Genomic DNA, 27,014 nt, shown 5'->3' with positions numbered 1-27,014 from the left:
AATTAGCATTTGGAACAGCAAACATAGATAATTTTCTGTCAGACTCATGTCTAACACCATTGTCAATACTAGAGTAGTCATTATTAATAAAGCATATGATAACCAGTACCCATGGAAACCTGACTGCCTGGTCTTTTTTTTTTTTTTTTTTTTTAATCCTTATTATATGCACTTGAGCCTCTTATTTTCGGTAGCTGATATAGGAGGGGCTATTAATGTTCTTATTCAGGAAAATAGAATCATGCTATCTGGCATCAAGTTACAGAAAAACTCTCCATTTGGAAGGTAGCTGAGTAACATGTGAAATTTCCTATTTGAAGTCAAGAATATACCAATCGGAGCAGAGAGTTAGGGGAGAGTAAGCAGTAGAAATAGAAGAAAAGAGTTGGCTTAAGTTGAATTGAAGTCATTGATTTGAAATCGCAAATAAAACAGTAAACGTTCCACTGGCATTTTAAACCACCGGCAAATCTTTACTAGCAATGTTAAAATTGACCAATTAAATACTTTAAATAGAAAAGTTATAAAATACTTCAATATACATCATAATTCTTTCATCGAATATACTCTTCTGCTGAAATCTCTAGCATTTCTTCATCTGTACATTCTTCTGTCTCTGGCAAATTGCCCCAAAGTAGAAGGTTTACACCTGAAAATAAAAGGCCATAAAATTCTTTAGAGTTTATTACTACAGTTCAGAACACGACATATAAAACTTTATATGCCAAGCTTGTCGTGTAAACTCTGGCATCACTAGTGAAGACAGTGGCGAGAAAGATGTCTTACAAATAAAACTATTATTATCCATCTATGACGTGAGCATTTTTTACCTGATCTTTTTTAAAAGATTAACTTATTCATGCATTTTATGTATATAAGTGCTCTGTCTTCATGCACAGCAGAAGGAATCAGATCCAATTACAGATGGTTGTGAGCCACCCTGTGGTTTCTGGGAATTGAACTCAGGACCTCTGGAAGAGCAGTCTAACCACTGAGCCATCTCCCCAGCTTCCAACATGAACATTGTAAAGACTCTTTTAAGCAAAAGCTCGAATGTCAGACTTTTAGACCTCAAAAGGAACTCTGGAGTCCCCATCTGCTCCAACTCTGTCTCCAGCCACACAATTCCATTCTTAATCTACGTTGATACTTTTTAAAAATATATTTCAGTAATTTTTAGAATAGAGAATGCACAAGATTCTTTTAGATTAAGTACCTTCTTGTAGGGTATAAGGGAGATTTCTAAATGAGTCATTTCCTCAATATATGGAGCAGTAGCTAATATAATTTTTCTGATCAAGACAAGAAGGGCCTGTTGGTATAGGCTTTAGTCTCAGCTGTTAGGGTAATTGCAAGTTTTAGGTCAGCTTGGACAACTTACTGAGACACTGTCTCAAAAAGTAAGAGACTTTGGGGGATAGCTGAGTGGTGGCGCCCTTTCCCGGGAAGTGTGAGGTCTGAGGCTTAATCCCTAGTACGTTGGTAAGCAGTCAGTTATAATGTAGTTTCTTAACGTAAGTGGGCTTTAGATTACAGGCTATCAAGGCAGAGCTGCAGACTTTAGACCTGGGTTCCAGGAGTCACTATAACAAATGGTACTCTAAAGCAGCACTGACAGGGAATAATCAGTTTCATGTCAACTAGCCTAGCACAAGTCAGGTCAAACATACTGAGGAGAATGAGATGACTTAAAAGTACTAAATTAGGAAAGAATCAAAACCATCCTGAGACAATCTCAAGCTGTCTAGCTGGCAGTGAGAGTAAAAGGAAGACCGACCAGCTCAGGGTGTCTGCTCTACACTGATAGGGGCCATGTGGTGGCACAGAATGAGCCAGGGCTTACAGATCAGTTTGAATTTAGCTTCTGCCACTATTGGCATTGTTTTCCTCTGCCCAGATGTAGACTCAGTTATTCTCCATATCTACCATATTGAACACACAGTGACCACTAATCACTTGCAAGGGATAGGTTAAAATCACAGTCTCTTACTAGACTGATATAATATTTCATCTATACACCATTAGCATTTTTATACAAGTGTATACAACTGTAGATAGAGATTACTGCTTTGTGTTATCTAAAATTTTGTTGTGTGTTATGTCTTTTTAAGATAGTCTCATGCAGCCTAGGCTAGCCTCTAACTCATTATGTAGCTGAGGATGACCTTAGAATCCCAATTTTCTACCTCTATGCTCCAAGTGTTGAGATTACAAGCATGTGCCAATATATCTGGCTACAATTTTTATAGACTGGTATTATTCTGTATGTATTTTTCTAATTTATCTCAATCATCTTATTTCTGAGTTTTATCTGTCTGACATGTGGTGCAGCTTTACCTTATTTACTTTTTTATTCTGCAGAGTATTTTATTGAAATGTTTTATTTTTAATGTAACTGGTGTGCAGGGCATATGCTATAGTGTACAAGTGAAGCCCTGGAGGACAGCTTTGGGAGTCTTGCCTTCCACCTTGTTGAGGTGGGGGTCTTCCTTGTTTCTACTGCACTGTTCCAGCTATGCTGGTATGTGAACTTTCAGGCAATTCTCCTGTCTCTAACTCTCACTGGGGGATTGAACTCAGATCAGGCATGTACAGCAAGGTGCCTTTATGTGCTGAGCCACCTCATCTGTCTAAATCTTTTAAAATACGTTGAAAATTCAGCCTGCCATTGCCGGGCCAAATTTGCCTCAGCGTATGAAAGATGTGTACATGGTTGAAGCACTGGGAATAAACACGTTTATCTTGCTGGACAGAGATATTGCGATCTAATCAGGCAAGAAGTTAGTCCTTATTTGAAGTGACAGAATCTAGAGATATGTATTATGTTCTTTTCCTTAATGGTTTTGTGCCTGAACTGCTTAGTATAAAAAACATTTCCTAACACCCATTCCAAGAATAAATGGTGATCTGTTCCTGGTAACATGTGCTGAGGGGCTGACCAGATTGCAAAGAATTGTTAGGCCAAAAAAAAATATAAGTAAAAATTAGAATCCATAAAGGTAAACTGAATGCCTTGGGAGATAGTCTAGGGAATCTAGGCTGATTCCCAAGTGTATTTGGGAAAGCTCTGGGAAATTAGATTGATATGTGTAGGCTAACCTAGGACATAAACCTTTTAGAGAAGTTTCATGCCTGAACATTCTAGAATTTTATATAACTTGTATATGCATTCCTTTAGTCTACTTATTTAGGTGATTCAAGGACAGTCCCACAGCCATTAGAAATCTCCTTTTGACAAGCATTTAGGAACTCTTACTTTAAATCACAGTATTAGAATTACAAAGGAGAAGTTTGATATTCTTGGAGTCTGTACTCAGGAACCATGAAGCAGCTTAGCACAATTGGTTCAAAGGAGAAAAAAAATAAAGGAGGAGATTGGATCTGACAGAAGAACCACCTTCCTCTCTCTGTTAGGAGGAAGGAAATCCTGCGATACATCTGTTTCTCATGGATTAGAGTCAGTGCAAATGAAAGAATGCTGCTCTTTTATGTTTGAGAAATTGACCAATATTCTAAAGTAAATCAAAACTGAAAAATCTCCACCCTGTGTTTTGAATCCTGTGAAGCAGGAAAAACCGTATCAAAGCAGAAACTTTCTTTAATGTGTCCCATGGGCAACACAAATATAAAGTGAAAAACCAAAATTGGGAGCCTATATTTTACTTGGGGGAGTTAGAGGGGTTCTTGCTTGAAATCTTAACATATATAGTTTTAAATTAAAAGGCCAAAGTGATAGGCTAAAAGCCACTGTTGAATCCCAGGCAGTCAAAGAAAAAAAAATCAGTCTTGAAAACACAAGCATAATTGGAGGGTTTCAAATGATCTCTTGGTCTATCAAAGTAAATTATACACACAGACACAGACAGACAACCACACAGCCACATAGGGACACACACAAACACACACACACATACACAGAGACACATACACACACACACACATACACAGAGACACATACACACACACACAAACACACGCACTCACGCACACGCACATACACAGAGACAGACAGACAGACACACACACACCCTTTTAAAGGAGCATGCTGGGCTAGAGATGTAGTTCAGTCAGTAAAGTACTGGTCTGGCACACAAAGCCCTGGGTTTAAACTTCAGGACCTCATAAAACTAGGCTTGGGTCAAGCCATCCTTGGCTGCTTAGTGAGTGAATTGAGGCCAGCTTGGGCTACTTGAAACCCTGTCTAAAAAGAAGTAAAAACCTGAGTTTTCTGACTGCAACCTACACAGAGCAAAGAGAGAATTGACTCCCACGGGTTGTCCTCTGTTCTCCATATGCATGCCATTGTGTATGCACATGTATATATACACACACCACACTCTAAATAAAATGTAATAAAGATGTTAAAGTAGAATGTGTCTATAATACACATTGCATATGTACAGAGGTCAGAGGGTGACATTGGGTGTCCAGCTGTATTACTATCTACTTAAGTCTTTGATTGAGGTGGAAGCTTGCTATTTTGGCTACATTTGGTGGTCAGGGAGATCCTGTTCCTGTCCCAGTGAAGGCTTACAGGTACAGGTACACTCAGTCACGTCTACCTTTCACATGGGTGCTGGGGGTTCAAACTCAAGTCTCCACCCCTGTGCAGCTCCCTCTTATCCACTGAGCCATCTCCCTTGCCCTTAGCATATTTTATTACTAAAATAATTTGTATAACACATCAGAATTAAATATTTCTCTCGGCTAGAATTCTACTGTAACTCAGTGATATACATGTTAATATATATGTATATATAATTTACAATTTATTAATTTCATTTTATGTGTATGTGTGCTTGCCTCCTTGTCTGTGTGCACACCACAAGCATGCAGGTGCCTGTGGAAGTAAGAAGAGGGCACTGGATCCCCGGGAACTGGAGTTCCAGACAGTTGTAAGATGCCTAATGTGGATGCTTAGAACCGAACCCTGGTCCTCTGCAAGGGTGGTAAGGCTCTTAACTACCAAGCCATCCCTTTATCCCTGGAAATGTATTCATCTCAGAGAATTGCTAAAGAGAGGCTACTCAGTTTTCTTCCTATTCCTCACTGCCATTACCCTTTCCTCCTCTCTTCACACACATACATGTTCATGCACACACACCCTTGACTATCCGTGTAGTGTCTTCAAAAGCTGTCTGTAATCAGAATGTATATTAGTGTACGATTTCACAGAAATAAATTGTTGCTTTAGAAAGACAGTGTGTGGTGGTTCATGTCTATAATCACTTTGGAGGCTGAGGTAGAAGGACTGAGCATTAGAGGAAGCCTGGGCTACTTAGTATGACTATGTCCACCCCCTCCCCCCCCCCCACCCCCGAAAAAAACCCCAAACCAAAAGGACAACAACAAAGCCTAAGAAATGTAGATAACCGGAAGCCTTCCCTCAACTCAATGATAAGTGGTGATGAGTTCTGGCTGATCCTTTTCATAACTGAATGTGTGTGTGGGGAAGGGACCAGTGGTTCACTCTTGCTAATCCAATCTAGCTGTGAATGTTGCAGGGGGTTCCCCTCAGGTACTGACAGAAAAACATTACAAGGAAATGTATGAATCAGTTGTTTCTTACCAGTGGCATCTAGTCTGTTTATACCATAAACCGCCTGACTGTGAAACATCCAGAAGTGTCCGTTGTTGCAGGAAAGAAGGCAGGAACTACATGGAACAATCACGTGGTAGCCTACAATGTTCCCACTTAAAAAAAAAAAAAGGAACTGTTAACATATGGTGCCTGTAGTAGGTAACACCTGGACCACAGAAGCAATTGTCTGCTAAGGTAACCAGACCATGTAAGTTTCACGCCTCTCCTCTAAATGACCACTGCACTCACAGGCCTGTTAGTGAAACAGTACTAACATATTTCTGCATTTCTTCGCTTACATTATTTTTGCTCTCATTGAAGGCTAGTTTTGTTCTAGAAAGTACTTAAAACTAAAGATGCTATACAGAGAAAATATATGAACACAGATCTCAAGGTTAAAGGATTTTGCTAGCCATGGGACTATGAGAAGGTGAGTTTTTAATATGTCCAAGCTTTTAAAAATAGTTTCAACAAAGCAGAGAAGTAGGCGAGGGCACGTGCTGCTAAACTAAACGTAAGATGGCGACTCTCATTTAGCTGCAGTGATTTTGGAGGAATTGGGAAGCTAAGTAAATCTCCAGCCCCTGGAGAAAATTGAACATGGTTTTACTGTCTTCAGCAGGTCACCAGGTTTCTCATTCTTACAGCTTCTTTCCCCAAGCCTCACGCTAACTATAGTGAACACGGAGAATGACTTGCTTCCCCGTGAATTGCACCATGAATTGTTTATACCCTGCTGCTGAACATTCTTACTATAGCTCAGTACCCTGTGAGATTTGGTGAGCTGTTGCTTTCACAAGACCTTACAAAGAACACTGTAAACTAAAACCAGCCTGTCTTCCAATCACAACACAGGGAGCAGGCAAGTAAGTGAAAATCAAAGTTATTGTTGGACCAGAACTACCAGCTATTTGTAAGGCTATGCTGCAAGAATATACAGACTCAGTTATTACCTACAATCATTCACTTGTCTATCCATTCACCCACGTAACTAATATTTGTTGAACACTTACTATATGTTGGGTGCTGTTCTAGGTGTTAAAAAAAATCCATCAATGAACAAAACCAAGCCCTTGTTTTTATGGCACAAACATTTCAGTGGGTTTATAGTGGATCATTTTACTCCCTTGCCAACCCCTTCAATGGCTTCCCACTGGCCAAACAGTTTAACATATTCACAGGGCATGTTAAATTTCTTCCTGCCATGGATCTTTGCAATGTGCTATTCCCTCTGCTCAGCACATTCTTCTTATACTTAGGACTCAACTCTCTTCCCTCATAATGATGTCTAAAACGACACTTTCTTTCTCAATTTCTGGTATTTCCTATCATGTATTGCTATTTTCTCTGTAGCACTCCCACTGTAGTAGATACCCTATTTATCTTAGCATCAGATTGGAATGATCATGCTTCCACTAGAATATTATGCCCAGAGATCAGTAACTTGATCTTATGGATAGATATCCTAGGTTTCCAGTCTTGACAGCTGTAACTGGCACATGGTAGGTCCTCAATACAAGCATGGCTTGAATTGGTAAGGTCAAATAGCCACTAACACATTAAAGGTCTGCTGACTTGTAACTCTCAACGTCTCTGTAATGGAATGACACAACTTCATTCTTCTATCAGAGATATTAGTAACAGATCTCATCTACCTTCCACCTACACTCCATGTAGCTTTTAACATTCAGCCACTCATTTCCAGCTCACAGCTTCAGAGGCTAAATGCAGATTGCTTCTCAATTCCTATCTTTATAAAACCAAATATCCAAATAGAATTAAAGAGCTGGTCATGGTGACACACACATGTAACCCTAGGAGTTGGAATCGGACGCAGGATGAGTATGAATTGGAAGCTAAGTGTATAGGAAGTTCAGACCAGGCTTGGCTGCACAAAGCAGCAGTGTTTCAAACAAGGAAGGAAGGGAGGGGTAAAGGGAAGCAGTGAGGTGGGGAGTGTGAGGGAGGGCGGAAGAGGAGAGTTGAGGAGGACAGAAATTAAATAAGGAGCTGGTATGGTGGTTGGTGCACTCAGGTGGCTGAGTCAAAGGAGTTGCCAGAAATTAGGGGCTCTTCTGAGTGATACAGTGAATTCAAGATCAGCCTGAGTTACAGAGTAAGATCCTGCCCCCAAAAGAAAAAGATTTTGAGCATTGTGGCACATGCCTTCAATCCTAGCACTCCAGAGGCAGAGACAGTCAGTGGCCAGCCTGGTCTACAAATTGAGTTCCAGGACAGCCAGGGCTACACAGAGAAACCTTATCTTAAAACACTAAAACCAAACAAGCCAATACAAATAAAATAAAATCCTAACTCTACAAGTTTCCTAACTTGAGAGGCTTAAAGGGTTTATTCAAGATCATGCAGAAAACAAGGATAGGGTGGGGCTCAAATCTGATTTATATGTGGGGTCAGGTAGTATGATTATGTGTGTGCATGCAGAAACCACAAGTCACTCTGGGGCTCAGTTCTTCAGGAGCCTTGCACCTTTTTTTTCTGAGACGGGCCTCTCACTGAAGCCTTAGGCTTGTCAGTTAGGCTAGGCTGGTGTTGAGGGAACTCCTTAGATCCTCATGCCTCCAGATCCCCAGAGGGGGCTGGGACTGCAAGTGTGTGCTACTACATCCAGGTCAAATTCAGAGCCTCACATTCCACAGCAAGCACATTACCAGTGGAGCCATCTCCTTTGCTCTCTGATTTTTATGAGTGTAAATCCCATTGATTTAATTTATTAATTGATTTAATCTTTTAGATTACACAGGTTTATTGGGGAGCAGATATTTGCAAATATACTTTGAAAAGCCACAAATCAAATTTGTAAAGTATCACAAAGACTCTTTCAAAACAATAGTTCTAGGACTGGCAAGATGGCTCAATGGGTCTAAGATGGATCTTGCTTCTAAACCAGAGGACCTAAGTCCAATCCCCACATTCTCAGTGGAAGAATGAAAGAACAAATTTTCACAATGTCATGGCACGCACGTTACACATACATACCTATGCACATTAGTAGATAAATATAATTAAAAAATAGCTCTAAGTCGGGCGTGGTGGCGCATGCCTTTAATCCCAGCACTCGGGAGGCAGAGGCAGGCAGATTTCTGAGTTCGAGGCCAGCCTGGTCTACAGAGTGAGTTCCAGGACAGCCAGGGCTACACAGAAAAACCCTGTCTCAAAAAACAAACAACAACAACAACAACAACAACAACAAAACAAACAAACAAAAAAAGCTCTATAAAACACATGCTCTTTTAATGGCTCAATGCCTAAGTTATATCAATGCTGATGCAGCCTACAGAATCTTTCTGTGGGTTTTTATGTCAGGCTATGGACAACAGTGCCACAAATTACCATTTCAAACATGCGATGTCCTTCAGTTTACATTTGCAGATTCCTGTGAAATAGCATCTTCCAATGAAATCCACTGTGCTGGAGGATAAAAAAGTTTACAGACAGTCAAATATACAAAGACTTCTAATTCTAAAATGAGATAAAAATTTGTCATATGTCCTCTCTAAAAATTGTGTGTGTGTGTGTGTGTGTGTGTGTGTGTGTGTGTGGCAGTAGGGATAGAACTCAGGACCTTATAAATGCTAGGCAATCATGCTATCATTGAGCTATATTCCAAGAACTCCACCTTTCTTTTAAATATGTACAGTTTAAAAGTATTAAATATCGTCACACTGTTGTGGGATGACTCTCCAGACCATTTTCATATTGCAAAACTGAAACTCTTTACTTACTGTATAACAAGCCCCAATTTCCCCTCTCCCCACTTTCTAGCTATCACTATTGTCCTTCAGATACATCAAATAAGCAGAGCCATACAGTATTTGTTGTTTAGTTACTGGTTTGTCCCATTTAGCATAATGTACTCAAGGTTCACTCCATTACAGCATGTGACAAGATTTCTTTCCTTTAAGGCAACCTTCTGGGTACCCACTTACAAGATGAATCAGTGGGGACTTAGATGATTTCTATCTCTTAGATTGTGGGTGCTGCTGCTATAAATACAAGATGCTCATCTGAATTCTTTACCATCTCACATTCCTGCAGCCAGGGCCCTGATTTTTCCACAGTACCCAATGACACTCTTAGTTGTGATTTGGTGCAAATTTCATAAATTCAGAGCTGAATTAGACTCTCAACTATAACCATAGTTAATTTTGTAAGAGTTGGGTAATATTTGTGCTTACTATAGACATTTGGCAGATTTATTCCTCTTGCAGAGAGCTGCAGGTCACTTCCCAGCACCCATATCATGAAGCCCACAACTGCCCAAACCAGAGGACCTTCCATCTCTAGCCTCGAGGGTACCTTCCATATCCACCCCTCCTCAAACTACACACACGTACACAGAGTGACAAAATAATAAGATAAATCTTAAAAATCAATGCATTCACTGATTCACACCCATCTTGGCACATGAATCCACTGTGATTATAATTCCAACAGAGAAAAACAAGCAATACAGAAAACCTGATTCTATGCTAGACTTCAACATGTAACAACCCAACCTGAGACTTCCTTATGACCACAGTTTTATGTTGAAGAGATAGAATATTTCAGGTTTTCGTGTGAGCATATCTAACTAAAACAACATTGGGATCGATCATAGAACCTTTTGGACATTTGGTTCTACGATTTTATTATCTACTGCTATTTCATCATACAAGTGCGCCTACACAAACAAAATAACACCTCATTTACCTCGGTAATAAATGACTACATAAGCAATTTCACAAAATATTTCAAAGGGGTGCAGAGGCTCTATGTATAGTTTTACTTCCTTATGTTTTAAAATGCTCAAATTTGCTATCTTTATTAATTATGAATTTCACTTTAAATGAATCATTACACACTTCTTTCCAAGTGGCTGTTAAAGACTTGCTTCAGTGAGGAAGGGTGTTTGGACATGGCATTGAGCCTTAAGAGTCAACATACGGGATGCACAGACACATGACTCTAAGGGCCTGGAAGAGTGACCTCAGTACTGACCACGTTGGGCAAACCACAGGCTTTGTCCAGACAGTCTGCCCACTTAGATAAACTCTAAGGGAATCATCAGACTGGTGGGAGTGGCTAGAACCCCAAATGATAACCTTGACTCCCAGGGACCCATGCCATCCACTGTCCAGCTAAAGGGTCACCCGTCAGACTTACTTGGTAGGAGGGATGTCTGTAGAGTAAAGGTCTATGTCAGTATCAGCCAGCAAAACAGCCTTCATTCCCCTAGAGCTGAGAACTTGTTTACAGAATTTGCAACGCAGGATGGATACGCATCGGTCTTTGAAAGTACAGTTGTTGGTAGACATAGCTAGCGTCCCACGTTGAAAGAGGTGCAGAATTTTGAAAGGGGAAACTTTGATTTCCTCAGGCTAACAATCAAGACGGAAGGCCTCTCGTTCTCTACGCTCTAAATCTGGGAAGAGAGTCCTATTTTCCTGGTGGAAAGGGAAACTTAGTATTTATTGAGTAGGAAGAGCAAATTTTACTTCCTTTTGACTTGGGGAGGGAAGGGAAATGGAGTTCAAGGTGGGGAGAGACAAGTGGAGTTGAAGGGAAACTTCCGCAACAGGTTTTACTTTCTCTGGTCTTCAAGAATCTTCAGCTCCGACCCCGGCTCGGGAATTGGGCGATTTCCCAGTTCCCAGCGGGCTTCTTCCCTTTAAAGCCTCGCCTCTCTGACCACTCCCAGCGCGAGCTCCGCCCGCAGAGCGCTCCAATTCCTGCTCAGCTCCACGCGGCTTCTTCGTAGGATTCAACGCCCCTCAGCCCTTTCCACGCGGGCTCTGGCCCCGTCCCGCGCCCTCTTCTCGGAGCTCGCCCGTGGGCTTTCTCCCTTGCACCACGGCCCTCGGCGTCCTCTCCCGGCCGAGCTCTCGCACTTGCGGCCCGTAACCCGTAAGGTCTCTTCCACAGCGGTCGCTCCGAAGTGAGCAGCGGTGTAGCGAGGTGGAGGGGGAGAGGCCTCGGAATAGGCTCAGTTCGCGCTGGAGCTGGAGTCAGTCAGCGAACACGCCGAATTTTGCTCTTTCTTCCGCTTTCTCTGCTTTTCTAACCCGCTGTCAGTTTGAATTGCCTGCGCCGAGCAGGGATTGGGAGGACTAGAATTTGCCCCAGACCCACATTGGAAGGCCAAGGGCCTTCTCCTGACGTGAGCTCAGAGGCCACGCCCCAGTAACGGTGCCGATATCAGATAGGCTCTCTGATTGGTTAATATTAGCTCAGCCTCTAATATCATTGGCCAGCATCTGCTTGGCTTAAACCCTCCCCCCTGTGAACTTGGAAGACACACCCCGAGTTTCTTATTGGTAGATACACTAAGGTCCAGGCCGTTCTCTACTGTTTATTGGCTGAACTTCCCTCCTCCCTTTCCCGGCCCGATTGGTCCCGTCTTCTCTTGAGAGTTTGTGTTTGGCTGTCGCTTCCATTTTATCCCGCCCATCAGTTCTACTTTAGGCTTCCACAGGCCGGGGAGGAGCTCACTCTAAGACTGCGCTTAGGCAGCTAGTGTTCGCCACACCTCTAAGTTTCGTCAGCCCCGCCTCTACTCCTGGCGTCTATGGATCAGTTGTTCCTATTGGCTACAGTCCCCGTCAGTCGCTATTAGGCGGGCGGTGATTGGCAAAGGGGTGGGTTCAGCTTCCCGGCGGGGTCTTGCGGAGTTGGCGGAGTCTCCTTAGGGAACTGGGGGGCCGAACTGCGTAGAAGAGGGTGGCGGGGAGGAGAACGCTAAGTGGGAAGCGGAACCTTGGGCCTGGGACCGGTCGCGGCAGAGCCAGGTAAAGGCTCCTTCTCCCCTTCCCTTCCCGTACGCCCGCTGCTGCTGCTCTGACTGAACAAACCCGGACTGGGCGGGTGGACGCGTTGCGGATGCTGCTGCTTTCGGCGCCGCCTTAAGCGGTGCCGCCGCCCGCGGTCCTCATACCGCCCTCCCCGGCCCTCCAAATCCCCCAGTGCAGCCCATAATACTTCTCGGGACTATTCATCTCTCCGCCCATCCCTGCACTGCCGAGGACTGTCCTCACGCGGCGACACCGCCCTCCCGCAGCCCCTTTGCACACGGTTGGCCGGGTCCACCTAGGGGCCTCGCCGTAACGGTCCGCTGGCCTCGTCCCTGGTCTCCTAGCCTTGGCTGCCAGCCCAGGACCCGGAAAGATGGGGTGTTCCTCACGGCTTGCAGGGTGCTTTCTCCGTCCAGCCCTCCAGTCTGTCTCCCAGGGCTTCTCCACCCACTCTGATACCCAAACCTCATGCGGGTCCCGAAAGTTGCCAACATCCTGCACTTCACGTTGCAGCAGTCCACCGCGGTTTCCCTCACTGCCTCGCCCCCAAAGCCGTCCTCTCGGCCGGCGCCCTCTCTGGTCGTCCAAGCTTGGGCGGCTCGAGCTGGCCCGGGCTCTCTCCTGCCTCGGGACCCCACCTCACGCCCGCCTCCTGCTTCCTGTCCTCCCGCACCGCGCGGCCTCTGCTCGCTCTTCCTGCGCGCGGCCCTTCCTCCAGCCGCCGGGAGTAGGCGACACTGCCTGGAGCCGCCTGTGCGCCGGCGGGGACAGGGCGGCCTAAGAGGCAGGGGCCCGCCGCAGCATTGGAGCTCTTCCCTCAGCCTCCTTGCCGCCGTCTCTCGCGCCTCCCGGAGCGACTATCACTGATGCCTCCCACCCGACTGGGATTGGGTGCGGTATTTGTGATCCCTAGGCTTGGGGGACAAAAAAATACTGGGGGTGCCATTTAGAGTCACCCTCATACCTGGCTTGGGGAAGGCTACTGCCGCCTGCCGCCTCCCATCTCCGGGTTTTCCCGGTTTAGACCCTCGCCTCTAGCTCGTTTCCTGCTTCTGCCGACCACATTGTTTTCCTGGATGTCCCGTGCGGAGCGGGCCCTTCCTGCAGCGTCCCCCCCTCCACCCCCCTCACCCCCCCGCCCCGTTTTGCTGCCAGGAGAAGCTAGTTACCAAAAACAAAACAACTGGGAGGAAGGGTGGCAGGGGAAGAAAAGTTGTGCCCATCTGGTTGTCCCCTCTGGTATGGATCCTGTAGATGTCTGGGAGGTGCCCCAGCCGGAGGTCAGGGGCCGCGTCGCGGGCTAGGCGGGAGGACCCCTCTTGGGCTAGCTGGGTTGGGAAAGCGCCGAGGTGCCGCAGTCCCCACCCGCAGCTCAGCTTTCCCGCCGCAGTCTCCGCCCGGAGCACGCGCTGCCGGCTGCTCCAAAGTGTTCTCTTTCTGCCTTAAAACCTGGAGGGAACATTTTTCCTCCCTACATCGATCGCCACGCTGGGTCTTCGGGCGGAGCGGGCGTTGTTAGGCCAAGATGAATGGGCCAAAGCTGGACTTGGAGTGTCATCCCCGACCCCACCCCTGTTGCGATTAGGATCTTCCCTCGGACTGATCGCCCCCTCCCCCCTTTTCTTGCATTTACAGGCTAGTGAACCGGAGCAAAGACTTCCGACCCACTCTGCGCTGCAGCGGCACCCTTTTGGGATTTGATTTGCAGAATCTTTGAGCTGGTAACACACACACACACACACACACACACACACACACACACACACAATCCCGCGAAGAACGCCTAGCCCTCCCCTGGCACCCCAAGACAAACCCACTCCCTCCTAGGGACACAGCTGGGCGCGTCCACACCCCCGCATCCCCTACACCATGTCGTGCGGAAGGACTTCCACTCCCAGCCTGTGTCGTTGATGTCAGACCCCAGGCCAGCCTCCGGGCGCTGCAGTTCTCCTGGTTAATGCTGCGGTTGTGGTTAGGGCTTTAGTACTTAAGCCAGCCGCCGCCGCCCCCCACTTCCCCACCCCCGGCCTCAGCGCCCACAGTCTGCATGTGTGTGCAGTAGCCGGCTGCCCATCTCGCCGCTCGTGTTCTCCTGGAGCTCTGGATACCACCGCGGGGCATTTCTCTGCCTGTGGGAGAAGTGGCCTTGGAGGCATTGATATCAGTGGTTGGATTTTTCCTGTGGATCTATCAATTCACAATTCGGATTTGGAAGAAAGAAGGAAAACATGACGTCTCCAGCCAAATTCAAAAAGGATAAGGAGATCATCGCAGAGTACGATACTCAGGTCAAAGGTAAGGATTTTGAAAATTAGCATAAAGCATATGTTCTGCAGACTGGTGGAAGCATGCGTTTCCACCCCAGTTTTCAGGGCGTTTGTTTCTTGGGTGGAGCAGGTGGCAAGTTGACCCCAGAGGTGGTTTCATAGGTGGATCAGCAGTGTCAGGGGCCACAGGCACTGGAAGAGGGCTTTAGGAATATCTTTGTGGGGCTGACCATTAATTTGGCAGTTTTTTCCCAAAGGCTGGGCAGGGTGGGGGAGGGGCAGGAGGTTCTCCGGAGAGAGAGAAAAAAAGCTGCAATTTGCCTTTGGGTGTCTTGAGTCAAGCTTCCTTGAAGGACAGCTGAAATCTGACAGGTGTTTGGATATTTATTTCAAAGGTTGTAGAGAAGTCCAGGTGGAAAGGCAACCTTGGGAAGGGGATACCATTTGGAGAGACCTGGGAGAGGTGGGGTTTTTCTGGTGTACTGTATTAAAGCTTGAGATTTGCCAAGACACTGGATTCAGGAAGTCCCTAGCCATATTGGGTGTACCTAGTACTTGCCTGGCCCGTGGTCACCCTGCATACAATCAAAGATCACAGACCAGAAAGAATAAGGCCATCCAAACTGGTTTCCACCCCTCACTTAAACCTTAACAGAGTTAGGCTGTTAGGTTCTCAGAGTGGTGCTGAAACTGGAAAATAGGAAGACATAATTGTTTAACCCTTCTGCGTTGTCGCCCTCTGCTCCAGAATACATGCTTTTTAGAGGTCCATTTCCTTTCAGCAAAAATGTGAAGGGATAAGGCAGAATGTGGACCTGGGGAAATCAAGTATTGTCTCCTCATCTAGTCCACTGCTTAAATTGGCTTCTCAAATCAAAACCTATACCCACATGGCTTTCCCTTCTCGGGCATTTCCCATAAGAGGTGTCATGCCAGTGAAGGAGCCCTAGCCTGTGTTCGTGCAAGGCACTGCCCCTTTCTGACCAGTCACTGGGAAGAGCCATGTGGCTACAGTTCATTGAGACCTTAGCTGGGAAGTGGGAGAGGTGGGTGGCCTTGAATGTTACACCACATGGTTGGAACTCTGGGTTTTTCCTTTGTTTCAGAGTAGAGAGGGAGGGGCCCCTACTCCATTCCCTGCACCAATGCAAGGAGATCTTTTTCTATCTTAGAGGACTTGGTAAAGACCATGTCTCCCCTCTGATGATTGCCTTGGATGTGGGTTAGAGGGAGAGTGTGAAATGGGTAGTCCCTTTTATCTCTTAGAAGGTTGAAAGGCAGTTTGAAGTCATCATTGTGTCTTCAGGATTTTTTTAAGAATATATATTATCAGTTTGGTCAATGCAGGAGATGCCCTAAGGGACCTTCAATCCATTTGACTGCAAATATTGGTCAGATTTATTACAAGGATGGGGTAGTTGAATGCTGAGAGCTCCAGTTGGATTGGAATTGAGAGAGGTGTAGTTGTGAGTTATAACTGAGGTCTTGGCCTCTTGTCATTATTCATAATCCCAGCCTGTTTTTGTAAACAATGGCCACTGGCCTCTATGTCCTGTCCAGATGCAGCACATTCTGCTCTTGTAATGCACTCCCTGTGGTTTTAACCAGATATATCATTAAAAAAATGCATCCTATTCTTAACTGTTGCCATAGGGAGTGTTAATAACTTTGTCTTTCCCAGGTGGTTCTCCATAAGCACACATTTGACTAAGATGAAAAGTGATTTTTTTATATGTTGGTGATTTTTTTTTTTTTAAGGTTCAGGGCTAACAGGTATCAGAATTTGCTGATTTTTAAAAAATTGGTAATAGGCTTCTTATGAGTGTCTCAAAAATTAAATACTTTGCGTATTTACAAATATTGCTCATTGAGATGATGTAATGCACTTAGCTATTTGGAGTTTCTCTTCAACCCTGCCACAGACTAGAGACCGTTGTTTTGTGTGTGTGTGTGTGTGTGTGTGTGTGTGTGTGTCAATATTTTTCCATTGACTATTCAGGAATGTAGAATTTGGTAGGTGGCTGACCCTGAGTTCTCGCTGGAGGAGGTGCCCATGAATGCTTTTGGAACTGACTTGGTTTAGTCCCTCAGTTTACAGCTGAGGAGGAGGTGGAGAACTGGAGAGGTTTGTTCAAGGTCACACAGCTAGGTGGTAGCTGTGTAGAAGGTAGGAGTAGTTTGATGGACTTCTGTACCTTCCCAGTAAAAATATCATCTGTTCATGGTGAAAACAATTCTTAAGGCAAGTGTGTGTGATCTGTAATAGTGATGTATAGCAGCCGTGTGCTAACAGTTTACTTTGGGTGTTCATCATGCACCATGGCACCCCAGTGAGTGGTCTATGTAATTGTCACCTCTCTCCAGGAAGTATTGTCATCTAAGGAAACTGAGGTTATGAGAGGGAAAAAACCCTTTCAAGGTCACACAGTCAAAAGTGGCGCCTTCCTTGTTTTATTTATTATTTGTTGAGTGCTTAGTATGTGTTCTAGGCCTTTCTACATCAGCCAAGAAGACAGAATGCTAGACCCCTATGGTGCTTACATTTCTAGAACCATACATGGTGGAAGACTCTATAATTTGAATTCAAAGGATCTTGGCTTTGGCACTGTGACTTACTACCTCACCTGTCAGAATTAAGAATTTGGGCTTTCAAAAAATTGTGTTCTGTTTGTTCATTTTGCTTCTTAGAGACAGGGTCTCAATGTGTAGGCTGTGGTAGCCCAGAATTCACTTTGTAATTCAGGTTGACCTTGAATTTATGGCAGTCTTCCTGAGTCAGACTTGTGAGTGTGGGAAGACAGGTGTGAGCCCCTACCCTCTACAGTAGAGTTTCCGCGTTTTATGAATTCTGTGGAAGTAGCCCATGGTGCTGCCAGAGTTACTTCTCTCAGAGATGCCAAGAATTTTCTTTTTAATGTTATACAGCTATCAATTTGGTGTGCCCGTTAAAAGTAAAAGTGTTAGAGGCAGAGAGGCCAGGTTTAAACCTTTGTTCTACTATGTTACATGTCTTGTCTGAGTCTCGGTTTCTTAATTGGAAAATTGGCAAAATAGTGTGTGTTTCCTATTCCTATGAGGAATAAAGGAGCTCGCTAGTCTGCAGATTTCTTGTAGCTCAGTATCTGGCACCTGTGAGTACTCAGTGACTGTATAGTCTACTTGCCAATTAGTCAGGCTGCCTTGAGGGTTCACTCTCTAAGCACCAGCTGTTAAATGATAGGAAACCATAGTAGGAATGAATCAGTTCTAGTTGAAGTTTGTTGGGGAATAACAAAATGTGTCATGTGCCTGTCATTTAAATGCCTGTAATCTTGGTACTTGAGAGGCTGAGGTAGAAGAACTTTGGAAGTTTGAGGCCAGCCTGGAGTAGAGTGAGGCCCTGTTTCAGAAACACAACACAACACAACACAACACAACAAAAACAAAACAAATTCATCTCCACTAAAAATCTCCCATACTCTTTGAACATTAATTTCCTTTTATGCATGATAGGCAAACTGTCTGAAAATATTGTATGTATCTCTGCTTTTTTAGTCAGAATTGTTTGAACCAAGTAGACTTTCAGTAGACTTTGGACTCTCTTCTATGATTTTGTTCTCTCATGCTATTATTTCTTAAAAGCACCTGCTTGCATGTGCTCTGAGGAATTTCTGAGATTTCAGTAGCAGTCCTACCTCAGTATGGTTTTCAGGGGCAGGAGCAATGCTCCCTTAATCAGTCTGCTATGTGGCTATGTAAGAACAACCACTGTTTCTGCTTTGTGGGTGTTTGGATTCCTTTGAAAAGTTCATGTCTTTCAGTGTCCAACCCAAAAGCACTAATATTCTTAGTCTTCTTGCATAGTTTTCTTATTTCTATTTTTTATTTTATAAAGTACTTTTATGTACAGGAATTTCTGGAAATTCTTGACAACCTTGATGAGATTCATGATTGGAAACTGGTACATTTGACCTCTAGCCTGTTAGCATCTTTGCTGGCACTTAAACACTGCATAGTGAAGAGTGGGACATAGAATAGAGGTAATTGTCTGGGTGGGACTTGGGTGAATTCATATTACTGTGCACAATACCTCTAGGTACTTCCTTAATTAGGTATTAAAGGTTGTCTTCCCCCTCCCCTCTATTACTTCAACTTTGTGCACCATAAAGCTAAGAAGTAAAATTATTATCATTTTTATGTTTTGAGACAGGGTCTTTTGTTGTTGTTCTATGTTTTTTTTTTTGGTTTTTTTTTTTTTTTTTTTTTTTTTTTTTTGAGACAGGGTGTCCCTATGTAGTTCTGGAATTCTCTATATAGACTAGGATGGCCTCAAACTCAGAGATCTGCCTAGATTGGGTCTTAACTATATATAACTCAGGTTGGACGAACTCACAGTGATTCTCCTATCTTAGCCTCCCAAAAGTTGGGATTACAGTGTATGCTATTATAGACAGAGAGAGATGAACTTTTTATAATTTGCTCATGGAGCATTTTGATAGGAAAAGAACAAATCAGTTTTCTGGAACAGTTTAACTCTTTGGTACCCTTTGGGAGCTGGAGATGAGATTTCAGTTCTAGCCATATTGTGTGTGCACTCATGCTTGGGAATGCCAATTGGGGGTATTAAACAGACTTGTTCTCAGGGGAGGGCTAAGAAGTTCCTAGCTTATGCCAACAAAGGTCTTTTCCCTAAAGTGTCTTTCCTCCCAACCTCCACTCACTTACACCCCAAGGGAACTTTAAATATAATCAGTTTGTGAAAAGCTGCAGTAAACCATCTCTTTGGAATCCTCGAACAGATGCTATCACCTTCCTGGGAGATGACTGAGTGCTCTTCCCTCATTTAGGGAACATAGAAACTCAGCAATAATGTGGACTCCTAAAAGAAAATGAAACTCTTTGGGAAAATTCAGGTACCCAGAGTTGCAGGACCCTGTAGGAAACCTAGGAGCTAGGCTATGCCATACGACTATGCAAAACAGCAGTGAATGGGAGCTGCCTAGCAATACTCCTTACCTTTACCATGACAGGCACTCATCTCTAGGAAGGATAGGACAGACATTTCCTTGGGAGAAGCCCTTTGGGATCTCATTGATTTTATACCACTCAGGCTAAAAGCTAAAGATAAGCCCTTGTGAAGTTTATAGACTATGACCTGGTTTGGTCTATTTTCAGCATCAGCTAGCTCCCAGATGCTGACTTTTCAAATCCTGTTGTCTGCCCAGTGTGGTCCCTGTAAAGCTCCCCTTCTGCAATAAAGCCTTTTTGTAGGGGAGTCATGTCTACCCCACATCCTAGACTTCTGATGGCTACATTAGGAAAATATGCCGTTGTCCTGAAAGGAAAACCAGTTAGTGTATGATTTCTAGTAATAAAATTCAAGAGAACTGTTAGCTTCAGTGGGGAATCTCAGAAAGTTACTTTTGAAGAAACTTAGTTTGAAAATAAATAAGAGCTTTAAAAATTGTAGGCAAATGCCTTTGATGACAATGTGTAGGAACTCTCATTTCTTTTTTTTTTTTAAACTGTGGTTAAATGCACATAAGTTTCTTATATTAACCGTTCTTGAGTGTACTGTTCAGTGTCATTAACTATGTTGACATTGTTTTACAGCCATTATCAATCATCTATCCATAAAACTCTTTTCATTTTTGCAGATTAGAAGCTCTGAACCCACCAAATAGTAACCCTGTACTCTCCATCTCTTGCTCCAGGCCCCCACCCCTCTATTGTCTGTCTCCAACTCTAGGCACCTCATATAAGTGGAATCATACAGCACTTCCCATTTGTGACTGACTTATTTTCCTTAAGGCTCATCGATGTTGTCATGTGTTTAAGGTGGAATGATACTCACTGTGTGACTGTATCTGTCATGTTTTGTTTTTCAGTCATGTATTGATGGGCACTTGGTTAGTTCTACCCTTTACCTGTTGGAATAATGCTGCAATGGACATAGGTGTTTTCTTACTCTATTTTTAAAATTTAACATTTTTATTTTTGTGTGTATGTGTGTTTTGCATGCATGTATGTCTTTGCGCCACATGTGTGCCTGGTATCTACAGTGGCAAGAAGAGGGTGTTGGATCCCCTGGAACTATAATTACAGAAGGTTGTGAGCCATCATGTGGGTACTGGGTGTCAAACTGAGGTCTCTGGAAAAGGAGCTGAGCCATCTCTCCAGCCCCTAAGATTTTCTCTTTCTCTCTCTCTCTCTCTCTTTCCTTTTGGTTTTTTGAGACAGGGTTTCTCTGTGTAGCCCTGGCTGTCCTGGAACTCACTTTGTAGACCAGGCTGACCTCCAGCTCAGAAATCCACCTGCCTCTGCCTCCCGAGTGCTGGGATTAAAGGCGTGTGCCACCACTGCCTGGCTAAGATTCTCTTTCTTAAAACATGTTCTATACCAATATTTTATAAGTCTGCACATCCATATTTTTATAATCACTATCTCAATAACTTTTAAAGTTTTAATATATGCATTTATATTTTTGTTATGTTCTTAATATGAGCATTGTGTTTTATTAGCAATAAAATTTTATACTTTTTTAGTAATTATATTAATTAATGTATTTTCTATGTCTTAAACAATTGCTGAATTGTTTTGTTTGTTTAGAGAGCAGGTTTTTTTAGATAGCCCTGGCTGATCTTGAACTTTCAGTATATACAAGGCTAGCCTCAGACTTGCAGTGATCTTCCTGCCTCTGTCTCCTGAGTGCTGGGATTACAGGCATATGTTACCATTGCTAGCTTGGCTTTGTTTTCAAGTTTTAAAAGGCATTTAATAGGCTGTACATATTTAAAGCATGAAATTTAGGGCTGAGAATGTAGTTTAGTTGCAGAATGCTTGCCTCATATTCATTAAAATTGTGGGTTTGATTCTTAGCACCCCTGAGTTTGATCTCCAGTGAACGCTACATTATATATATCTATGGAACTATTAGTGCCAAGATAGTGAATACAATCAAATGTTAGTATAATATACCCTTATGGTTTTTATAATATAATATTTTAAAAAAGAGAACTGTAATAACCGTGCATGGGAAAACAAATAAGATAAGAGAAGACAAAAAGTTAAAAAGCTAGGAATTATCAAGTTTTAAAAAGTAATAAATAATACTGCAAGTTACTGAAACTGGCTCTGAGAAAATTGGTTTAACCTTAATGATAAGTGAACTGTTTCTAGAGGGTTGGGTTAATAATTTTATCTCAGCCATTATTTTATTTTTAGGAGAGAGTGTACAACAGAGAGAGAAGGAAGGAAAGTCTTGGCCTTGTTAGGAGCAGACAAATGACAATATCTATTTTCCTATAGACCTTGCTAGAACTAGTCCTGAGGGCATTACACCTCATAGAAGGGGTCACAAGTGAGCTAGATGACAAGGGGAGGGGACTGCCATGGGAGATTCTCTCTGAAGGCTATGGGTATGGCATTTCCCCTAATGGCTGATTACCCATTGCCTGCTGAATAGAGCCCAGCTTTCTTAGGTAGGTTATGAACTCTGTCTTTCATCTGGTTACACCTACCATTCCAGCTATGCTGGCCTTTTGCTCTTTCAGAGAATTGGGGACCTGTTTGGACTGCTTGTTGTTCCTTTAATGTATTCACTACTAGCTACAATATTGTTTGGGATTACTGTTGCACTCAGCATTATCCCAAATACTTCATATTTCATAATCCTTATACAAGGAATATATTACTGCCATCACATTTAGTTAAAGAAGAAACTGAGGTATAGTTAGTTCATTTGGTGACTTACCCAGAGTCTGCCCCCTGTGAATGTTCGGTCCCCCTGCAAACAGGCATTAGAACTTTGGTTGTCATCAGAGTCTGAGTTCTGATTGCTCTCATGGAATGTTCCTCTCTTCTTACCCAGCCCCACATGTTCATCTGCTGAAATCCCACCCTTCTAGTCTCATCTATTTGGGATGCCTTCTGTGGTCATTATAACCAGAAAGACTCCTCTATTTCACCCACATAGTACTTCTCAATAGATCTCCCAGGAGACTGATTTTGTACTGTACTGTCTTATGTTTTGAATACTTGTATTTCAGTCTTCTACCAGGAGTTACTGTTTTTTTCTTTTTGTGTGTGTGATAAATTTATATATGTGTTTGTGCGTGAATGGGTGCATGTGTTAGTGTGTTGATGTCAGGAGTCTTCCTGATTGCTCTTCTGCTTTTTTCTCTTTAGGTATAATCTCTTAAACCCACAGCTTGCTGATAGATATAACTAGTCTCACTAACCGACTAACTCCTTAGATCACCTGTTTTTCACAGCTACAGTTACATACACCCAACTTTGATATGTGTTCTGGGAACCTGAACTCTGGTCCTTTTACTTATAAGGCGAGCTGTGACTACTGAGCTATCTCCCTCGCCCTCTTTGCCTTTTGAGATGTAGGGTCTTCACGTTGGCCTCAGACTTATGATTCTCTTGCCTTAGTTTTCTTTGTGTGGGCATTAAAGGTGTCTGCCACCCTAACAGCTTGTAGAAATGTCTCAATGTTGTCTTGTATAACGCAAAGAGTCTAAGTGTTGGAATTACTTAGGTGATGGAGTCTTATATCACCTTTTTGTTCATTACTGAAGTTCTGTTCCAAGCATCTTCTATTGTGATATATAGTGAATGAAGGCTTACCTTATTGTTATTACAAGTGTACTATAAAAATATTAACTCAATGTATGACAATTATTAAATGCTAAATAAATAGCTCTTATTATGAGTCCTTTCACATAGGAAAGATGCCTAGAATATGATTATAGCTGAAATGGTAGATTTTAGTGAATATTTATTGACTATGATGATGAATGACTAAAAGGATGATCTAGAAATATACTTTCTTTTACAAATAGTTTTTAAGTTTGACCTTGATAAATCACCAAAGTGATTAGAAACAAACAAACACTCATTCTTCTGCTTAGGTCATAACATGTAAGGTTGTTTACAGTCATTATTTCCCATCTATCCTCCTCACATTTCATACTGCTGAGGAACTTAACTGTCGCTAGTTTCTGTACTATCATGCTAAGGCATGCTTTGTTCATGTTCTGTCCTCTCCTAGAATTGGGTTCTCTTCCTTGGTAAACTTATCTATCCTTTAAAGCTCAGCTTAGATATAGTCACCTCCCAGAAGCCTTTTCTGCTTCTCTGCATATATCTGCCCTCTTTATTTGCATGTGTGCAGCTTCCAGCACATGCTAAGCACTTTAAAAACATTTACAAATCAGGGCTGGAGAGATGCCTTAGACATTAAAGGCTAGACTCATAGCCAAAATCTATTCAAAAACTAAATCGAACTATTGTCTGAGTTGAGGTTGGATGTGACATAATGCATGTCACCACACTTCTGCATTTTTCCTCTTTGTTGCATAAAAAGCCCACTCCCTTCCATAATGTTACTTGAAATTAAACATAGATTAAACATAAATATTGTCATTTCTTTTTTTTTTTTTGGTTTTTCGAGACAGGGTTTCTCTTTATAGCTCTGGCTGTCCTGGAGCTCACTTTGTAGACCATGCTGGCCTCGAACTCAGAAATCCGCCTGCCTCTGCCTCCCGAGTGCTGGGATTAAAGGCGTGCGCCACCACGCCCGGCTAATATTGTCATTTCTTAAGGACAAGTACTGATGACCCAGCATGATAGAGCTCCCCAGCAAGTGAGAAATGATTCGTATTTGTTTCACACACTCTTTTAACTCTCTTGAATCTAATGTCCTAGAACTATTTGAGCTGTTTAGATTTCTTCAATCATATATCCTACCTTGTGGATGGGGCAGGGGGAGGAAAAACAGAAAAAATATATCATCATCATCATCATTATTACTGTTGTTGTTATTATTATTATTAACAGTGTCTTGCTTTGTAGTCCTGGAACTCACTATGTAGCCCAGGCTGTCCTGGAACTTGTAGTAATATTTATTCTTCAGTCTCCTGAGTGCTGAGATTATGAATGCGAACCACTGTACAAGAAAAATATTTAGTGTGATATTCTCAGGAGTTAAAAAAATAGTTAAACCTTTTTGTTGTTGAAGCAAAATACATTCTGTACTTACCCAGGACTTATGTATCATTTTAAACAGATATTCAAAATCCCAATTTGAGAAAAGTTTGGTCTGTCTTGACTAGGAGTTAAGAGCATGAACTTACAGAGGAATTGTCAGGATTCTGTTTCAAAGCATGGGTTTTGCAAGAGCTGTTACCTGGCTAGAAACAGCTGTGTGGGGAGGAAAAGTCCAAGTGACAAACAGGAAAGCTCTCTTCCTTAGCATTTCAAGTCATTTGGTATTTAGTAGCCTTGACCTTATTTGTGCATTGTGAATGGATGGTCTTAAAATTGAAATATATATTCCTGAGGAAGGAAAACAGCTAGGATGTGTGCCGCTTTCTTTTTCTTTCTCTCTTTTTTTTAGGATACCATCTGTTGGTAGAAGGCAGAACCTCTCCCCCACATAACTGTTTTGCTTTAAATTCATTAATCAGTAGGTAGGTAATTCAAAAGGCATTGTGGAAGTTGGCATTATCTATGCTGCTGTAAGCCTAGCTTGTGTAGTTATAATCATGACTTAGAGGGCAGGGTCTGCATGTTCTTCTCCCTGGGGAAGACTTCATCATCCAAGGGTAGCTGGAATGGCCAGGACTCCACAGGATGCTAGAACACAGAAAACAAAGGGACCCAGCAAAGAGGGTGAAACTTGTCAGGACATGTCACGACAGGAGCTTAAAAAAAAAAAAATCCTGTTTCTGAAGATTTCCTCTGTGTGTGTGTGTGTGTGTGTACATACTGGTACCAGAGCTTGTTGGATGAAGAAGCCGCTCTTTGGGAGACATCTTGACTACAGGTAATTATTTTGGAGCTGTGTTTCTTATCTGCAAATGTGGACAGCAGTTCCTGGCTTTCACTAGTAATGAAAATGATGGTTAGCATTTATTAAGGGCCTCAGAGTTCTAGGCGGTGTTTTGAAAGCTTTACATATATTAGTCCAAGAATTTCCCAATTGCTCTATGAGGTAACTATTATCATCTCAGTTTCACAGGTTAAGCAAAATGACGTTAAACAACTTGCTCTAAAGCACACCACTAAGTAAGTGATGAAAACAGGGCACTCACCCAGGCTGACTTAATACTGCTGTGAGGCTCAAATTAAAGTACTCATTTGGATGCTGGAGACGGTGGCACATGCCTGTAAGCCCTAGCATGTGAGAAGTAGAGGCAGGAGGATTAGAAGTTAGACATCTTTGACTACATACTGAGCTGAAGGCCCGACTGGACTACATGAGACTCTGTCTCAAAATACCACCACTACCACCAACAAAATAATCCATTTGAAAACTCTTTGCTATTCTGAGATGTTATATATGTTTAGTTGACTTTTCTTATTTCCCAGTCTCTTAGCTAAAAAAACAAGAAGGATTTAATATACTGCTCTAAATGTCTTCATATTTAACGTGTTTATGCCTTGGGTTTCTCATTTGTGAAATTAGGAGTTAAATTAGAACATCTCTAAGTTTTTTGTTGGTTGTTTTTTTATTTTTTATTTTTTAGCTTTTAGAGCTTATTATTCTTGCTTATTTTAAAGATATCTCTTGTAGGAGACATTTCTACTTATGGGCACAAAAACTGTTCTCAGAACAACACTCTCCCTAGCTCTAGTGCCTATGCCTGGATGGCACAGATCCAGAGAGCGCTTGCCGTGGTATTTGCTTAGTTATTACACTGATAGGAAGATGTGCCTCATAGGTGGACAGATTGAAGGAGGAACAGTTGAAATATTTTCACAGTTATGTTTTCTTTCTACTCCATGAATAGGCTAAGCAGCAGCCTGTTGTTTTAAAATGAGCATCATTAATAATTATAGCTCATATTTTCATTGTTGTAGCATTTGAGAAATACATTCATGGGAAGAGCGGTTTTAGGGTATTGTAGGATGAGTTGCCTGATCCTGAACAAACCATTCCACCCTCAGAATTTTAGTTCTCAACTAGAAAGTGAAAAGATGCAATGCCATTTCTTTTTAGGATGAAAAGAAGTATGGTTTGCATTAAGTGACTTGTCACAGAATCCAGATACTGATTATTGTCTCAGGAGAAAGATAGAAGACAGATTAGACTTGTCCTGGGCTTTTCTTAGAGTTCCTACTCCTGGTTTAAGTTTCATCTTTAAGTGACATAAATAGGCCATATGTTTTAGGCATCTTTAAAGTCAATTATGCTCTATCTCTTCATCTATATTCAGTGATTTGGGGTGATGTAAGTTGTCTCAGCTCTTTGCTGTCAGCAAACATTGTAGCATTTGGGGTAGATGGCATCTGTTACTTGGATTAATGAAATTTTTGATATGAGTATGTTAAGACTAATAATAATAGTTTTGAAATATCTACTTCCTCCACAAACAGCAATAGTACTCT

General features: G+C 42.6%; 2 protein-coding genes across 8 annotated transcripts in view; one reads left to right on the top strand and one right to left on the bottom strand.

The window, feature by feature from the left end:
• Window positions 1–468: 468 nt before the first annotated feature.
• Rumy1 (regulator of UNG2 and MKLN1 interacting yippee protein 1) lies at window positions 469–12,088 on the bottom strand. Of its 2 annotated transcripts, XM_021170679.2 has the most exons (4): window positions 10,745–12,088; window positions 8,933–9,010; window positions 5,570–5,694; window positions 469–649 (listed from the first exon to the last, which is right to left on the bottom strand). In XM_021170679.2, exons 1-4 carry the CDS (start codon window positions 10,894–10,896, stop codon window positions 555–557), a joined length of 450 nt encoding a protein of 149 aa, XP_021026338.1. In that variant the 5' UTR covers window positions 10,897–12,088; the 3' UTR covers window positions 469–554. The 2 variants fall into 2 exon arrangements, with proteins under 2 accessions (XP_021026338.1, XP_021026345.1); XM_021170686.3 differs by lacking the exon at window positions 5,570–5,694.
• A 70-nt stretch (window positions 12,089–12,158) lies between these two features.
• The window catches only part of Srgap2 (SLIT-ROBO Rho GTPase activating protein 2), a 239,620-nt gene continuing 224,764 nt past the window's right edge, over window positions 12,159–27,014 (top strand). For 3 of the 6 annotated variants that reach the window (XM_021172064.3, XM_085840886.1, XM_029477392.2), the window contains exons 1-2: window positions 12,227–12,366; window positions 14,005–14,664. In XM_021172064.3, coding sequence (XP_021027723.1) covers window positions 14,598–14,664 — 67 coding nt within the window. In that variant the 5' untranslated portion in view covers window positions 12,227–12,366; window positions 14,005–14,597. The other 3 variants (XM_029477380.2, XM_029477361.2, XM_029477371.2) reach the window with 3 other exon arrangements.

Source organism: Mus caroli, unplaced genomic scaffold (genome assembly GCF_978045245.1).
Source record: "Mus caroli unplaced genomic scaffold, Mus_caroli_1 scaffold_1, whole genome shotgun sequence".
Classification (NCBI taxonomy): Eukaryota; Metazoa; Chordata; class Mammalia; order Rodentia; family Muridae; genus Mus; species Mus caroli.
This window is presented reverse-complemented; position numbering and strand designations above follow the sequence as displayed.

Bases quoted from the DNA above. Each gene is read 5' to 3' on its own strand.
- Rumy1 (XM_021170679.2), bottom strand. From the start codon at position 10,896: ATGTCTACCAACAACTGTACTTTCAAAGACCGATGCGTATCCATCCTG. The intron at 5,695-8,932 runs GTAATTTGTGGC...TTTTTTTTTAAG, and splicing joins GACATCGCATGTTTGAAATG to TGGGAACATTGTAGGCTACC. The intron at 650-5,569 runs GTAAGAAACAAC...TTTTATTTTCAG, and splicing joins AAACAGACTAGATGCCACTG to GTGTAAACCTTCTACTTTGG.